We start from the raw sequence: 18,334 nt of genomic DNA, 5'->3' as shown, positions 1-18,334 counted from the left end.
TAAAAAGGAAACAGGAGAAAATCTCACATTACTGAAATATACCTAGACCCTATACCTGGGGGCGGGGGTTAATGAGGTGTGGGAACACAGGTGGGATAAAGCGTGCATTCTCTGTATTTGTGCCTTTATTTGCACTGTATGTAAACTACATTCCAACATACTAATATAAAGTCCAATATAGACTCCAAGTATAAATGGACAATATATTATCACAATTTATTTTTTTATTTATTTTATTTTATTTTTCATGCTGGTTTTTAACCTCTAAACACTCCTGGTTTTTTTTTCCATCTGAAATTACATACTCAAATCTTGAGGCAGTGAATAAACTAGAGGCATATTTTTTTTCTTCATAATTTTTTAAAGATATTGAAATAACCTTCGTTTATCAAAATATGGTCAAAACAATAGAACATTTCAGGCACTTTTCTAAATTTAATTTGGAATCTTCCTTTAGAATCTTCAAAGTCCCCAACATTTTTGATTGCAATTGCCACATAAAACTGTCTGCATTGTCTCTTGCGATGCGCGTCTGTTAGGCGCCGAAGCTTGGTTGCTTTCCTTCTTCCTTGGTTGAGCAATGCCTCTGATTGATCTACAGATGTAATGGATGTGTTGTTAAACCTGAGAGCCCAATCTACACGGCCATCGTGGAGATCCACATTTTTTTTATTTTTTTGTACTTTATTTTACATATTTACACAAACATAAGGATTGGTAACTAGTGGATTGACTGAAATTTGGTCTTGTTTTGAAGGGGACCACTTTTCTTGAGGAAGAGATCTCATGTATGGAATAACAAATTCTTTTGGTTTTAGTTCAGTAGTCATACATTTTAGAGTAGTGTCTTACATTATCAGTGTCCCGAGAGTCTGCCCATTCGATTGATGTGTCATATGTACACAGACCATAAACAACTTAAAAGAATTACAACGGATTGAATGTGCATTAGCAAGATCCAACGCTAGAGCAACACACTTTTGTAGGCTATAGCATGTACTCATTAACCATAAACTGGCCTTACTGAAGATGCAAGAAACAGCTAATTATTGGAGTCGATAAAGACTTTATAGGCCTCTGCAAACTCTCTGAGAATTGATTCATAAAACAGTACATTTAAGAGTTATTTTACAAGAGAATATTTAATGTTTTGCTGCATTTCATCTGTCAGGTTAAAAACAGAACTTTAACTTAAAATATTTAAAATTAATATACGGTTCCCCTATTTTATAATGTGCATTTCACATATGAGCTTCCTCCAATGTTCCTCCTGAAGGTGTAAACAAATATTCAGAATTCCTGATGGTTGATTACAGAGTTTGTGAGCGACTGGAGTTGAAAGTGGAAAACTATGTACTTCAGTCTTCAAGAAAACAGTACTGCTATTCACAGACTTAGTACCAGTGGTGCCTGTGGGGCTGTTTGTGCCACACTTCCACTTGAAAGAACCATCCTGATAATTGAATACAAACTGCAGCACACTAAATCTCTGTGAAAATCAGTCCATTTTTAATTGATATTAAAACAATTCAGCAGATAAACAAATATCAAAATGATCATAAACTGCAGCTTTAATGTTCTCAGATTGAAGGTACAGTATGAATCTTTACATTACCCTCTATAGGCCAGCAGGGACTGCCTAGTGCCTATGTACACAGTTATTTCCCTAAGATTTATCCTCAGTGTTATATCTGGAGATGTGATCATTTATTTTTTATTTTTCTCCTTTCTCTTGCTCATTTTGTCCCTCATTTACATCCATTCCCTCACTCTTCTCTCCCTAAATAATCCACAGGTGTGTGGATTCCAGGGATGTGGTGGAGTTCTGTGATAGGTTGGTCTGGTGCAGGGGTATGGCTTATAAGCCCGAAGACCAGCTACCGTTAGGCTTCTCTGTTTTCTTTCTATTTTCCAACCGGCCAGACCATGCATGCACTGTTTAGAGTAGTTTGGGCCTACTGTTGCTAGTTTCTTTTGTTCCACCTACATTAATCTGTGGTGGTATGTGAAACCTGGTGTTAAAATACCCATATATTAAGCCTGGAAGTGGTAGGTTGTGTAGCCTATATTTGTTTGGAGATTGTCTTTTTTTTGAGAAAGAGAGTTAGGTCATGTTTATGTATTTTTGTTTTATGTATTTTTTTTTTCTTTTGGACTAGGATCACACCTGAAGTTACCTTCCAGAGATTTTAGATTATACCTGAGACTATTTCCACTCTTGTCTTAGCTTCTCTGATCTGCAATAAAATGTCTGAAACTGGTATATTTGTGTGTGGATGGTCTGACTGATTGGTAGGGGGAAGGTTGGGGAAGACATTTATGTTGCTGTCTACCCTAAACAGGTCGTAACACTCAACCATTATATTTATCCACAATCATCAGATACACCCACAAACATTAGTGTTATTCACTCATCTGCATCAAATGCAACCAACAATTCTTCCGTAGTCCTCAGATTCATCTGTAACCATCATATCCTATACAGTATGTTCTTTCACATATTGAAGTAAATAACATTTCCACTGCAGTGATCTCCAGATCCGAAAATGTTAAACAATGCTGTTTAATAAAATTGTTATTTAAATGATGTGCCATAACTTAGTGACTAACAGAGGAATATTGATGTTCCCTGTGTCCGCGTGGGTTTTCACCCATCACGACCCTGAACTGGATAAGCGCTTACAGACAATGACTGAATGAATGAATGAATATTGATGTTTATAAACCAGTAAAACACTTGGTCAATTCTGAAACTCATAGGTCCCCATCCATCAGCATGACAATATCAGGAAGTCTCCACCACTTTTTTTAATTCATTTATGTGTTTTGAATGCTGATGTCTCAGGATATTCCAACACTAGGTGCAGTGGTCCTGCTTCTGTTCTGGGTGAAGGTGCTGATGTTTCTTGAGGCTGTTCTGTTTAGAAAAACTCTTCCCACACACTGAACCAGAATAAGGTTTCTCTCCTCTGTGAGTGCGCTGGTGATTTTTTAGAGAACTCAGTTGAGTAAAAATCTTCCCACACTTTGAGCACTGATGCGGCTTCTCTCCTGTGTGAGTGCGATGGTGTCTTTGGACATTACCCAGTCTATTAAAGCTCTTCCCACACTCTGAACAGGAATAAGGTTTCTCTCCTGTGTGAATGCGCTGGTGATTCTTTAGAGTACTCAGATGAGTAAAACTCTTCCCACACTCTGAGCACAGATGCCGTTTCTCGGCTGTGTGAGTGAGATGGTGTCTTTGGACATTACACAGTCTATTAAAACTCTTCCCACACTCTGAGCAGTGATATGGTTTCTCTCCTGTATGAATGCGCTGGTGGTTCTGGAGAAGACTCGGTTTATGAAAACCCTTCCCACAGTCTGAGCACTGATACGGTTTTTCTCCTGTGTGAATGCGCTGGTGCATTTGGAGATGACCCGGTTTATGAAAACCCTTCCCACAATCAGAGCACTGATACGGTTTCTCTCCTGTGTGAATGCGTTGGTGACTTTTTAGAGAACTGTGATGAGAAAAACTCTTCCCACACTCTGAACAGGAATAAGGTTTCTCTCCCGTGTGAGTGCGCTGGTGAGTTTTTAGAGTACCTAGTTGAGCAAAACTGCTCCCACAATCTGAACAGGAATACAGTTTCTCTCCTGTGTGAGTGCGCTGGTGACTTTTTAGAGCACCTGGGTGAGTATAACTCTTCCCACACTCTGAGCACTGATGCAGTTTCTCTCCTGTGTGAGTGAGATGGTGGCTTTGGACATGAGACAGTCTATTAAAACTTTTCCCACACTCTGAGCAGTAATAAGGTTTCCCTCCTGTGTGAATGCGCTGGTGTTTTTGGAGAAGAGTACTTCTGTGAAAACCCTTCCCACACTCTGAGCACTGATATGGTTTCACTCCTGTGTGAATGCGCTGGTGCATTTGGAGAAGACTTGGTCTGTGAAAACCCTTCCCACACTCTGAGCACTGATACAGCTTCTCTCCTGTGTGAGCGCGCTGGTGTTCTTTCAGAGACCTGTGTTGAGAAAAACTCTTTCCACACTCTGAACATTGATATGGTTTCTCTCCTGTGTGAATGTTCCGATGTTCTTTCAGAGACCTGTGTTGAGAAAAACTCTTCCCACACTCTGAGCATTGATATGGTTTCTCTCCTGTGTGAATGCACTGGTGTATTTGGAGGTGAAGCCTTTGATTAAAACTCTTTCCACACAGTGAGCAGTCGTATGTTCTCCGTTTGTCTGTAGTTTTCTCTGTTTTTCCAGCAGATGTATCACTGTATAGAGTAGTTGATGATGTTTCTGGAGAAATAGTGCTTCCACACATATTTTCACATGTAATCTCTCCTGATTTCCACATTATGTTATATTCCTTGCGGTGAGTTTGTGGAAGATAGGTAGGAATTTCTTAGACACCTGGAGCAGGAGACAACACCAAAAGTGATGTTTTTTTTTTCTAGAAGCGAAAAATAAAAATAAAAACATAAACATCAAATTCAACAAAACTTATAAAGTGGTAACAGTAGTAGACTGTGCTGTAAATATGACTTTGACACTACTGTGTTTTAAAAGCCCAGTGAAGACAGGGTGGGGGAGGGTGGAAGTGTAAACACTGGTCTGTGACTGAATTATTTCACCTGAGGGGAGATGATCTACTTCTACCTCAGATGGACAGTTCTATTCAGTGACTACATTCCAGAAAATACAGAGACCTGTCACTGGACTGGTGCAGGTTGGGGATGATTCTAACATGTGTCACATTAAACTGATCAGAATAGTCGTGTTCTTAGTGTAATCAATAAGAGTAATCAATAATAAGATAAAAAGTAAAGGTATTCTAAGCTGGGGATAATTAAATGTACAACGGATGTTTACATATTTATAACTGTATTGAAATAAATACCAGTGTATTTCACAATGCAATGATATTTAAATTTTACGATTTCAATAAATCTGATTTAAAGATTGATGTTTACCCATTTTCCAATGTTGATATAATTATTTATTCATTTCCACATTAAACGGTGGCTGTGTTTCCAAATTGTGTCGTTCCAAATATGCTTTATATTCCAAAGACACACTTCAGAATGAGGAAATAAACCCAGGCCCCAGTGAGAGCATCTTTCCCTCCAATTCCCTGTAAACAAAGCAGAACAGATCTTCACAGAAAACAAGCTCTGTGCACGTGTTCTGTAGGATGTGAATGTCTAGTCTCTGATTGGTTGTTTATGAGGATAAAAATTGTTAGATAAATTCTTTTAAAATTGTTTGATAAATTCCATTATTTCTCTATGTTTTATTCACACAGTCCAGCGCTGGAAAGTCAACTTATATTGATTAATGCTGCTTTCCATTTACATTGTAAGATGTTGGAGCTGGGAATGACATCACACCAAAGCTGACCATGTTCCAGTTAAACTTTCAGAAAACATTATGCCCCTGTTAGCATTGTTAGTGAAACTAGTTAATAACTTGTGAGATGTGAGATGTTTTATGTTTTTAAGCACCATGGAAAATCATCCACATACAGAGAGTGGACATCATTGTGTGTACGATTTAATGACACACAAATAGATAGTAGCCATGTATTTTCAAATTAGATTGAATTCAGGGGCTGGTGAGACTCCTGTTTAAATTATTTACTTCTAACTCAACTGGAACCAGCACTACAGTATTGGTGTACGAGTCTCGAGTTCAAACATATTCCTCAGGGTGAGATAATTTCAGACTTCATTTTTAAAAGCAGTACTTGAGGTGGAGGAAGGTGGAGGTCAATCAAATGACGGAAAACCACACAAGAACTAAAACTGTGTGAATGGACTGAGAACAATGAATCTCTCTCTGAGACATTTCAGAAGTTCACACTGTAACTGCAGGGGTCCATAGCACAGTCTGGAGGAGACACACATAAGGGTAAGGGCCCCATGCCCAATGCTAAGTGTGGGCTAGAGAGGTATAAAACCCTCAAAATTGAGCTGTGGAGCAGTGGAACTGTGTTCTTTACAAAGAGTTTGAGGTCAAAAGTATGAGGACATCCAACCATCCCACAGTCCCAGCTAACAGCTAGCATTAGCCTCCTGAGCTGAGTGTGGAGCAGCTCCCACATTTCCCCCATTCTCCATCTTCCTTTTCAGAGAGAGAACATGTGTCCCCCGTTTCTGTGAGAGTGAGTTCAAACCCAGTGTAAACAGTGTAGAAAAGTCTTACACAGATCTTTACCTTCAGTAAAACACCTCCTCATTTATCTCCAGCTCACAGCTCTCCTTCTGCTCCTCCCTCACACAGAGCCCCCTCCCACAGCACTGCCCTCTGTGCTCTCATTGGCTGAGGCTCCACATAACAGCGCTCTGATTGGCCTGCAGCACCACAACAACACACAATAAAAGTCCCCTCCAACAATAACAGGACCAGCTGTGCCCCTTACTGTGTCAAACTAAAAGTTGCATAGGAAATAAAGCTCATTTAATTCACTCATTTTTATCAAAAGTGTCCAAACTCTGACAATGTGCTATGTCAAAATTAAAGTCCCATTTTTAATAAGAAATAGGAAGTAAAATGATCCACTTACAGTGCCATTATTTTGGGGGTTGTTTTAGCATTAGGTTTATGGTTAGGGTTAGGCCAAGAGTTAAGGCTGCTTTTTCACTAGGGGTTACCAGATATTCATCCCTTTTTATGAATACTGGGAACAGCATCTTAGTAAATTTTCACTAAGACACCAGGTTGGGTTTGAGAGTATACTAACAGGTTTACATACATAAAGCATCATAAAATTGGAGTGCAATGATATTTGAAAGGAAGATAAAATTTGCCAGGAACAATAAATAATTAAAAATGTATCCTGATATGGCCAATATATATTAATCTAAACAGAGTGGAGTGTGCATTCAGAAAACGTCGGGCCACTGGTGGCAGGTAGGGCTGTGAATCTTTGGGAATCCCACTATTCGATTCAGAATCAATTCTTGGGGTCACGATTCGATAATTTTTTGTCAGATTCTTTCAAATCCAAACAATTCGTTTAAAAAACGATTATTTTCCGATTAAAAAATGATTCTCGATTCAAAACGATTCTCAGGATCTACTCCAGTCTGCTGGCATGAAAGCAGAGTACATTTATAAAGATTTTATAATTGTAAAGGTTTTATCAACATATTGCAATAATGTAAACACACAAAGACAACATTCATTCATTCATTCATTCATTCATTATATGTAACCGCTTATCCAGTTCAGGGTCGCGTTGGGTCCAGAGCCTACCTGGAATCATTGGGCGCAAGGTGGGAATACACCCTGGAGAGGGCTCAAGACAACATGTTTGATTTATTTATGCTTTTTTAAACTTGTACAAACACATCACAATATCTTTGAGGCTGACACCTAAGCTACTTGAACGTCTCACAGTTATCAGAACACTACATTAAAGTATTAAAACTGTAGTAAAATAAATAGAATTGGTAGGATTAGGCTAGCTGCCAGAACTTGCCACTACTCAAAACTTAAATTATACAAAAATACTGCTCTTTCTGTAAAAACAACAAATTGCTTTGTCCAAGAACCAGGCTTAGGCTAGCTGCCTATTTCTGAGAACATGCCACTTCCAGAAATAAAATTACACTTCCTTAACAAATCAAAAAAATTACAAATATATGAAAGTGCTTCCAAAAATAAACATTAATAAAATGGGTAGGCACCGCGACCCTGAACTGGATAAGCGGTTACAGATAATGAATGAATGAAAATGGGTAGGCTTAGGTTAGCTGCCAGAAATTCCACTTCACAGATTAAATAAAACAAAAAATACTGTAACCCTTTTGTGTAAAAACTAGAAAACAAAAGGTTTATAGCAGCCTCTCTAAACAAATAGGCATTGCCTTTAGATTTCACTACATCTCCAGCAGTGGAGAATACACTCTCTGCTGCCACACTTGTACCAGGGATACATAGATAGCATTTAGCTAATCTCGCTAGTAGAGAGAAATCTCTCTCATTGGACATTCCCCAGTGAAGGGAGTCTTCTGAGAGAGAAAGTGCAGGTACAGCCAGATACTTGTTCAGCTCCTCCTCAGCCCTGGTGCTGGCTGATTTGGGTGCAGCTCTGACCTCAGTGAATGTCTTGCCCAGCAGATTCACCAAAGCAGCAGGTGTTGTTCTCCTTTTAGGGACAGGACCTTCTTCTGGGCTTGCCTCTGGCTCCACAGGACTGCTGTCAGCCTCCCCAGGCTTCCCCTGATCCTGTAGGACAAAAGATATGTTGTTTTAGTTTTGTAACAAGGTCCCTAAGATTATTCTGCTATTTGCCTGTTTTATTTGTATTCTAAAATAGTTTTAATTAATTAAAAATACTATTAACATTAATAATATAATTTGATATATTATTCATTGTATTATGTTCTATTCTCTTAAGTATTTATGAAAAAATAACTTATAACATCTTATCAATGTGTTTTACACTTGCTTTGTCTAAAGCACTTGGTTTGATGAAATATCTATATACTATTTATAATCAATGAAATCACATATTTTAAATTATAAATATAATATACTGTTGTGTATACACACAGGTATGTTTTTAAAGGGTATTAATAAATTGTAGGTTAATGTAATTTTACCTCAAGCGCTGCCTCTTTTATCACATCTACATGGATGTCCAGCTGTTGTTCTCTGGCAAGGAAAGGCAGTGCTTTAAACCTGGGGTCGAGAGTGGCACATATGGCAGGCTGCTGCTCCAGAAACCTATCGACCATCTCGTATGCGCTATTCCATCTGGTCACAACGTCGATTTGCAGCTTGTGATCTTCCCATCCAAGAGCCTTCTGACTCACTTTCAGGGCCTCACATGCCATGGTGCTCCGATGGAAATAACCAGTAATTTGCTTAATCCTCCCTAGCACCTGTGACACAGTATTGGGCTTCAGAGCTCGCTGAGCTGCGAGGTTAAGTGTGTGTGCAAAACAAGATACATGTTAGGTTCTCCTCAAGCTGCATAGCAGCAACCATGTTAGATGCGTTGTCTGTAACAATCACCAAGTCTGCGAGCGTTAGCTTCTATTCCTTTGCGACTGAGTGAAAAGTTGCATGAATGTTTTGAGCAGTGTGGCTTTCATGCATCACCCTAGTTTGCAGGACTTGAGAGAGAAAGTGGACCAGCACATCAAAGAAACATCTATGCAAAATGCTGACTTCACTCTTTTCACTGACCATTCTGTGCTGGATTGTGAGTGACATCAGAAGTGGATATCCTGGCAAAAGATCAAATGCCACCAGGAACATCACCTCAAGAAGCTGAATTGAAAGCTCTGATTTAAACCTCTGAAGCATGTAAACTGGTGAAAAAGACCACACTGCCAACAGTGTGGTTTTGTTGTTGTCCATGATTGATGGTCAAATGTGGAAACAGCATGATTTTATAACTGCTGCAGGAATGCAGGTGAAAAATGGACAATTGTTCCAAGAATTTTTGGAAGCATTAAGACTGCCCAAAGAAGTCACTGCCAGACAGGGAGATGCTAACAATGAGCATGCCGGCAATGACAATGAAAACACGGACAAAGACAACACCAAAGTCTGTCTGTCTTGAACTCAACGAAGACAAGGGAGTTCGAGCCATTTCTGACATCAAACAGATGCAACAGGATGCTCCAAGACAGGAAGTTTGGTGCTGAATGGAGAATGGTGCCAAGATGGCATCTGGCAGCACAGTATATGCATAGTGGCTCCAGAATGTCTGCTTCCCTACCTAGCGACTCAGATTCACTCGCTGGGACATGTGGGGGTTGACAAAATGACTCAACATTTCAATCAAGTCTGGTGGAACCTGAAGTTTAGAGAACAAGCACGTCATTGTGCTTCAAAGCGTTGCGGCATCTGAGAAAAACAATCCTGGCACAAGAGTGAAAACTCCTGCTGTGGGGTCACACGCAGGTCCATTCAGACATCTTCAAATGGATTACATCACTCTGCCAAAATGTGAAATGTTTCAAGATGTCTAAGTGGTTCTTGACAAATTCTCAAGGTATATGGAATGTTTTCCAACAGAATGGGGAAAGGCATCCCACACAGCGATGGTGCTTGTGAAAGACATCATTTGCATCTGCAACCCATCCGCGGAATCAGGAAATCCCTTCTGCTTGACAATTTCCCTCACTGTCACGCCCTCCTCTCGTCATGTCTGTTTTCCCTGGCCTCTTTTAGCACATGGCTATGTTTGTTGTTGATCTATTCCCGCCTTTGTTCCGCCTCCTTGTCTGTGTCATTTGTTACCCTGCCCCCTTGTTATCTGTCTCAGGTGCGTCTCTTCTGTGTTTTGTATTTAAGTCCCCTTCCTGCACGTCCTGTTTGTTGGTCATTTGTTCTTTGTATCGTGTCTAGTCGGTTGTGTTCTCAAGTCTGTCTGTCTCCGCTGTTTCTAGTTCATTGTTTTTCACGTCCTTGTTTTGTTTTCATTGTTTTCATTTGTTTTTCAGTCGTCGTGTTTCCTTTCTGTTGTAGTCTGTTCTGTATTATTCTGTTTTGTTTGATTAAAAGTTTGTGTTTTAGCAAGTGCGTCTGCCCCCTTCAGTCCACCCCTCGTTCCTGACATTCACCACCATAACAGACACCAACAAGCATTTGACTTGCTATATACAGCTGATTCCACAATGGAAGTCTGGAATAGGGTCCATTCAGACTCCATTCCCCCTACCTCCTCCAGAACATGTGAGAAGTTCTCTCGGAGGTGAGAGTTGAAATCCATTCTGACAGAGTTCTCTGCCAAGTTTCCCAGCACACCCTCACTATGTTTGGGCTTACCAGACCTGTCCAGCAGCTTTCCCCACCATCAGATCCAACTCACCACCAGATGGTGATCATTTGATAGCTCAGCCCCTCTCTTTACCCGAGTGTCCAAAACATATGGTCTCAAGACATGACCACAAATTCGATCATTGACATTTGGCCCAGGGTGCTCTGTGTTATGGCAATTGTCTAAGTGCAACCAGGAAGGAAGAACGATTCTCAGGCCTGAGGAGAAATCAGAGGAACAAAGACACAGAGTCAAGTATTCACTCCAATCTCTAGTTTATTCCAACATTTGTTGCAGTGTATATATAGGACCCCAGTCACGTACACCCTACTGTCATGTGCCCCTTCTGCACGTACACCAAGCATCATGTGTACCGTTCGGACATTATTACTCTATGTCTCATTTCGCAAACCCAGACATTCCCTTAATGGGCATGTTTCTGTTATCTTCTATTTCACTTCTGTCAGCAAAATGATTGCAGACACTTAGGTCAAGTTTAAATCTATCTAGAGACCCACTTCCTTATTCTAATCTCTCTGTTCCCCTCTCTCCTGGGTCGTGCCCTGAGGACACAATGTAATAAGCCCTTTAAGGTCACAAGCTTAAGCACAATATGTTCTATACCTCAATCAGGATGTATGTGTCTATAACAAGTATATTGGTGGATTATTATCATTATTAGCTCATTACATTTTCCAATCACACTCTGGTACCAAGTACACTTATGAGCAGCCTTATGTTTGAACACAGTGTTCATTATGGACAAACCATGACTAGCACAAACATCCAATAACATCACACTGCTCGGGTTCAGATCATGTAGTGCCTCCCAATCACTCCTCTCCGGGTTTCCCAGTCATTGCCAACGTGAGCATTGAAGTTCCTTAGCAAAACAATAGAGTCAGTGCATGGAATCCTCTCTAGAACTCCACTCACTACCTCCAAGAAGGCTGAATACTCTGAGCTGCTGTTCGGTGCATATGCACACACAACAGTAAAAGCTTTCCTCTTTGCAAGCAGAAGCTACATTGAGGTGACCCTCTCATTTATCAAGACAAATTCCAAATGTACAGCTGCAAGATGGGGACTTTATCCCCACACCCACTCGGCACCTCTTACCCTATAAAACTCCTGAGTAGGAGAGAGACCAACCCATATTGAGGAGTTTGGTTCCAGAGCCCACACTGTTTGTAGAGAAAACCTCACGCACCGGCTATGGCTTCTTCCCCCCAGTGAGGTTAGGTTCCATGTGCCAAGAACCCATCTCTTCTGCCAAGCTCCATGATACCCGGGGCTCCTTCTGACCCACTCTGTGCCCAATGGCCATTGCACTGCACCCCTACTCTGGATCTTCTGGGTGGTGGGCCCACATGATCTTCCCAAGTTGCCTTTTCGGGCTGAGCCCGGCCAGGTCACGTGGAAGGCACTTGCTGTCGGACACTACTCCAAGTCCTGGCTCCAGGGGTAGGTCCCTGTAACCCTCTTAAGAGCTCCTGACGACATAGCCTTAGAAGTCATTAGACCACACAAGCCCTTCCACCACAACAAAGCCCAGATCTAGGAAGGGAACATACATTCAGTCAACCCTAAATACTGCAGCGTGTAATGTATGAACTTTTTAACTTTTTTCTTTAACTTTGAACTTTTCCGGCAGGCTTCCTTTACCTTCATCAATAATCAGGTTTCCTCTGCTGCATAATGCTATTTCAACTAGTGCATCAGCCCAACCTTATATTACACCAGTGGCTCAACCTTTTTTGAATGCACACTCCACTCTGTGTAGATTAATAAATATTGGCCCTATCAGGGTACATTTTTAATAAATGTACATTTTATTGTTCCTGGCACATTTTATTTTCCTTTCGAATATCACTGCACTCTGACACATCATTTTGGGTGCAACTAATTTTTTGACGTTGAATGTATGACGTTGAAAGCAGTCTTAACTCTTGGCCTAACCATCACCATAAACCTAACTCTAAACCAAACCCTAACTGGATAAGTTTACTCTCTTTTTCTTAGTTAAATGGGACATTTTAGAAAAAAAGTGAGTGAATTAGATTTATTCCTTATTTAAATGACTTTAATTTGACACACAGTGGCTCAGCTGGTCCTTTTACTTATTGGAGGGGGCTTTTATTGTATGTTGTTTTGGTGCTGCGGATGTTCAACCAAATCGCACAACAGAGGCCAGGTGGTGCCTGTACCCACCCCCCCCCCCCCCCCTCCCCCCTCAGAGCTAGTGTGGCTGTGATGAAATCAGAGGGCTGGATTTAACTGAGGTAAAGATCTGTGTAAGACTTTTCCACACTGTTTACACTGGGTTTGAACTCACTCAGAAACGGGGGACACATGTTCTCTCTCTGAAAAGGAAGATGGAGAATGGGGGAAATGTGGGAGCTGCTCCACACTCAGCTCAGGAGGCTAATGCTAGCTCTTAGCTGGGACTGTGAGGTGGTCGGGTGTCCTCATATTTGATCTAATTGTGTATATCTCGGTTTCTGAAAATACACTGGGTTTATGAGGTAAAAAAAAAGGTGGTTCTGGACCAACACTGCTCAAAATCACCGGAGTCTCACTAGCCCTGATTTCAATCTTATTTGAAAATAGATATTAGATGGCTACTATCTATTTGTGTGTCATTAAATCATACACACAATGATGTTTGGAGTTTCCATGTTCTCCCCGTGTCTGCGTGGGCTTCCTCCGGGGGCTCCGGTTTCCTCCCACAGTCCAAAAACATGGAGGGTAGGTGAATTGGCTTCTCTAATAACTGTCCTGGTGTGTGAATGAATGTCTGTATGTGTGAGCCCAGATATGGATTGGCGCTCTGTCCTGGGTTAAACCCTAGTGCCCGATGCAGTCCTCCAGGTGGACGGTCGTTTCTGGTTGAGAGTACGCTGTGCGCGTTTGGCTGCCGCTTCTCGCCAGTGTGTGTGAATTGAGTGTTCTGAGCAGTGTAGATTGTAAAGCGTCCTTGGGTGTCTAGAAAGGCGCTATATAAGTGTAACAATAATAATAATAATAATAATAATGTCCACACTCAGTATGTGGATAATTTTCCTTGGTGTTTCAATGCATAAAACATCTCACAATATGCTGTCATCAGTTAGCATCACTAACAAAGCTAACAGGGACCTGCGTTTATTTAGAGTACATTAACACAGTGCAAGGAACCTTATTGTAATTGTTAGGATTATTATCTATTAACTATTATCCAGAAAATGTTCTGCCTTAAAATGAATTACACAGCACAAACTATAAGGTATACAGACTTGATAGCTGATCAACAACTCAACTCAGCTTTATTTGTAATGCAGATGCAGATGGAGGAGCTCATAGAGGTAAGGCGGGGCGAGTCCATTTAAGGATTTAAAAACAAATAAGAGAATCTTAAAACAAACTCTAAAATGCACCGGCAGCCAGTGGAGGGAGGCCACAATGGGAGTTATGTGCTCCCTCTTATGTAACCCCGGCAGCAGCGTTCTGCACCAACTGGAGGCGTTTGAGGGAGGACTGGCTGACTCCAAATTAAAGTGCATTACAGTAATCCAGCCGAGATTTAATGAAGGCATGGATTACTGTTTCAAAGTGCTCATGTGCTAAAATGGACTTCACCTTCGCCACCTGCCTTAGGTGATAAAAGCAGGACCTCACTACTGCGCCAATCTGACCATCCAGTTTAAAATCACTGTCCATTTTAAAACCCAAGTTAGAGATTACTGTCCTCTCATACTGCTTAAGGGGGCCCAATTCAGCAGATGGGTGGGCTCCACAGAAACCACGGGGACCAAACACCATCATTTCTGTTTTATCTTCATTAAAATTTAAAAAGCTTACAGACATCCAGGCTTTAATGTCCTCGAGACATAACAGAAGAGGTTTCATAGAAAAGGCATCTTTCTTCTTCAACGGGACATACATCTGGGTGTCATCAGCATAACAATGGAAGGCGATGCCATGTTTTCTTAAAATGGAACCCAGTGGAAGCAGATAGAGAGGTCCCCATATGGCAGAGGAGCAGAGGAGGATTTTGAATTCGCAAGTTTCACACACAGGGATCTGTCTGTCAAATATGACTTAAACCATTCCAAAGCCCCCCCACAAATGCCCACTAAATGCTGCAACTTGGAAAATAAAATGCTGCAGTGAGATCTAACAACAGAAGCATCAAATAATCACCAGAGTCATTGGACAGGAGGATATCATCAAAAACCCCAATAAGCACTGATTCTGTACTATGACGGATTTTAAGACCAGACTGAAAAACCTCCAGGATATTTTGTTCATCCAAATAAGATTTCAGCTGGGCATAGACAAATTTTTCCAATATTTTTTAAATAAAAGGCAGCTTGGAAATGGGCCTGTAATTAGCCAGAACTATGGGATCAAGACCAGGCTTTTTAAGCAGGGGATGCACTACTGCATGTTTAAAACTCATGGGAACAACACCAGAGGACAAACTGCTGTTGATAATGGTTAAAACCTGCTGCCCTATACTGGGAAAAACCTCTTTAAAAAAGTGAGGAGGCACAGCATCATATGGCTCATCAATGCCTTGTTTGGTCTAATTTGCCTATGCTCCCTGAGGCATTATTGTGCTGATGCTGGCTTCAGCTGACACATCATTGACTCATGATCCTAGTGTAAACACAGGTGATTTAATTGTTTGGGATGTGTTTAATGTCCGTGTGAAAATTTTCGCATTATGGTAAAAGACCAATAACACAGCAATATCATGAAATAATATGCTTTTACATTTCTCTTTTCTCAGTAATAGCCATAACAGAACAAAGGAACAGACTTAATAAATAGTTTATAAATAACTCATCAGCACTGTGTGATCACCACAAAAATGAAAGTACATAAACATACTGAGATGTGGGTTTTGTTGGCTCAGACTGCCTAAGAGTCCTGACTTTGCTGAGATACGCTTAGATCTGGTATATGACAGTCACATCTATATTTTTCATTCTTTATTTTTCACTTCCAGAAAAAACATCACTTTTGGTGTTGTCTCCTGCTCCTGGTGTCTAAGAAATTCCTACCTAACTTCCTCAAACTCACCAAAAGGAATATAACACAATGTGGAAATCAGAGGAAATTAAATGTGAAAATACAGAGTGTGGAACCGGCATTTCTCCAGAAACAACCACTACTCTCCACAGTGATGCATCTCCTGGAAAAACAGAGAAAACTACAGACAAACAAAGAACATACGACTGCTCGCTGTGTGGAAAGAGTTTTAATCAAAAGAGTAATCTCCGAACACACCATCACATTCACACAGGAGAGAAACCGTATCAGTGCTCAGAGTGTGGAAAGAGTTTTATTCAGCAGAGTAATTTTCAGAGACACCAGCGCATTCACACAGGAGAGAAACCTTATTCCTGTTCAGAGTGTGGGAAAAGTTTTTCTCGACACAGGTCTCTAAAAGAACACCGGAGCATTCACACAGGAGAGAAACCGTATCAGTGCTCAGAGTGTGGCAAGAGTTTTCATGTACCAAGTCATCTCCTAATGCACAAGAACATTCACACAGGAGAGAAACCATATTACTGCTCTGAGTGTGGGAAAAGTTTCAACAGTCTGTCTAGTGTTCAAAGACACAATCTCACTCACACAGGAGAGAAACCACATCAGTGCTCAGAGTGTGGAAAGAGTTTTACTGATTTGAGGACTCTAAAAAGTCACCGGCGCACTCACACAGGAGAAAAACCTTATTCCTGTTCAGAGTGTTGGAAGAGTTTTTCTCAGCACAGTTCTCTAAAGCAACACCAGCGCACTCACACAGGAGAAAAACCGTATCAGTGCTCAGAGTGTGGAAAGGGTTTTCACAGACGGAGTCATCTCCAAGAACACCAGCGCATTCACACAGGAGAAAAAACATTTCAGTGCTCAGAGTGTGGAAAAAGTTTTAATAGACAGTCTCATCTCCAAAAGCACCAGCGCACTCACACAGGAGAGAAACCGTATCAGTGCTCGGAGTGTGGGAAGAGTTTTACTGTACTGAGTACTCTAAAATGTCACCAGCGCACTCACACAGGAGAAAAACCTTATTCCTGTTCAGAGTGTGGGAAGAGTTTTTCTCTACGTAAGTCTCTAAAGCAACACCAGCGCACTCACACAGGAGAGAAACCGTATCATTGCTCAATGTGTGGGAAAAGCTTTAATATACTCTCTAATGTCCAAAGACACCATCGCATTCACACAGGAGAAAAACATTATTCCTGTTCAGAGTGTGGGAAGAGTTTTTCTGAACACAGTTCTCTAAAACAACACCAGCGCACTCACACAGGAGAGAAACCGCATCAGTGTTCAGAGTGTGGACAAAGTTTTACTGAACAGAGTAGCCTCAAGAAACATCAGCGCCTTCACCTGGAACCGAAGCAGGACCACTGCACCTAGTGTGGGAATATCCTGAGACATCAGGATTCAAAGGTTCATAAATGCATAAGGGAAGAGGTGGAGACTTGCTGATATTGTCATGCTGCTGGCTGGGGAACTTTGAGTTTCAGAACTAATCAAGTGTTTTTACTGGTTTATAAACATCTATTTTGATTCACTCATTGTCTGTAAGTGCTAATTCAGTTCAGGGTCGTGGTGGGTCTGGATTCTACCCGGAATTACTGGTTGCTTGGTTCACTAAGTTGTGGCACATTGTTCAAAGAACAAATTTAGTTAAAACAATATTGTCTTACACAGTGATTCCCAAGCCTTTTCTGCCGTGCACCACTTTTTTACTTGTGAATAACCAACAACACCCTCCAATTGACACATGTATACATCTTTTACAAACCAGATTCCAAAAAAGTTGGGACACTAAACAAATTGTGAATAGAAACTGAATGCAATTATGTGGAGGTGCCAGCTTCTAATATTTTATTCAGAATAGAACACAAATCACAGATCTAAAGTTTAAACTGAGAGAATGTATCATTTTAAGGGAAAAATGTTGATTCAGAATTTCATGGCGTCAACAAATCCCAAAAAAGTTGGGACAAGGCCATTTTTACCACTGTATGGCATCCCCCCTTCTTCTTACAACACTCAACAGACGTCTGGGGACAGAGGAGACCAGTTTCTCAAGTTTAGAAATAGGAATGCTCTCCCATTCGTGTCTAATACAGGCCTCTAACTGTTCAATCGTCTAGGGCCTTTGTTGCACCTTCCTCTTTATGATGCGCCAAATGTTCTCTGTAGGTGAAAGATCTGGACTGCAGGCTGCCATTTCAGTACCCGGATCCTTCTCCTACGTAGCCATGATGTTGTGATTGCTGCAGAATGTGGTCTGGTATTATCTTGTTGAAAAATGCAGGGTCTTCCCTGAAAGAGATGACGTCTAGATGGGAGCATATGTTGTTCTAGAACCTGAACATAGTTATCTACATTAATGGTGCCTTTCCAGACATGCAAGCTGCCCGTGCCACAAGCACTCATGCAACCCCATACCATCAGTGATGCAGGCTTCTGAACGGAGCGTTGATAACAACTTGGGTTATCCTTGTCCTCTCTGGTCCGGATGACATGGCGTCCCAGTGTTCCATAAAGAACTTCAAATCG

At 41.0% G+C, this 18,334-nt stretch overlaps 2 protein-coding genes across 4 annotated transcripts in view; one reads left to right on the top strand and one right to left on the bottom strand.

Moving 5' to 3' along the window:
• The window catches only part of LOC136701612 (zinc finger protein 850-like), a 38,081-nt gene that overhangs the window by 6,446 nt on the left and 13,301 nt on the right, over positions 1–18,334 (top strand). The window contains exon 3 of one of the 2 annotated variants that reach the window (XM_066676240.1): positions 16,052–17,283. In XM_066676240.1, coding sequence (XP_066532337.1) covers positions 16,052–17,179 — 1,128 coding nt within the window. In that variant the 3' untranslated portion in view covers positions 17,180–17,283. Of the gene's footprint in view, positions 1–15,771; positions 17,284–18,334 lie in introns of those variants that run through there. The other variant, XM_066676241.1, reaches the window with a different exon arrangement.
• LOC136701611 (zinc finger protein 135-like) lies at positions 1,562–6,327 on the bottom strand. 2 transcript variants are annotated; one of them, XM_066676238.1, is made up of 2 exons: positions 6,208–6,327; positions 1,562–4,404 (listed from the first exon to the last, which is right to left on the bottom strand). In XM_066676238.1, exon 2 carries the CDS (start codon positions 4,346–4,348, stop codon positions 2,858–2,860), a length of 1,491 nt encoding a protein of 496 aa, XP_066532335.1. In that variant the 5' UTR covers positions 4,349–4,404; positions 6,208–6,327; the 3' UTR covers positions 1,562–2,857. The 2 variants fall into 2 exon arrangements, with proteins under 2 accessions (XP_066532335.1, XP_066532334.1); XM_066676237.1 differs by having other exon boundaries at positions 1,562–4,444; positions 6,208–6,258.

This window comes from Hoplias malabaricus, chromosome 7, assembly GCF_029633855.1.
Source record: "Hoplias malabaricus isolate fHopMal1 chromosome 7, fHopMal1.hap1, whole genome shotgun sequence".
Classification (NCBI taxonomy): Eukaryota; Metazoa; Chordata; class Actinopteri; order Characiformes; family Erythrinidae; genus Hoplias; species Hoplias malabaricus.
Note: the sequence above shows the minus strand (reverse complement) of the source record. Positions and strands in the feature narration are given on the sequence as shown.

Excerpts from the sequence above, each read along its gene's own strand:
- LOC136701611 (XM_066676238.1), bottom strand. The coding sequence starts at position 4,348 with ATGTGGAAATCAGGAGAGATTACATGTGAAAATATGTGTGGAAGCACT.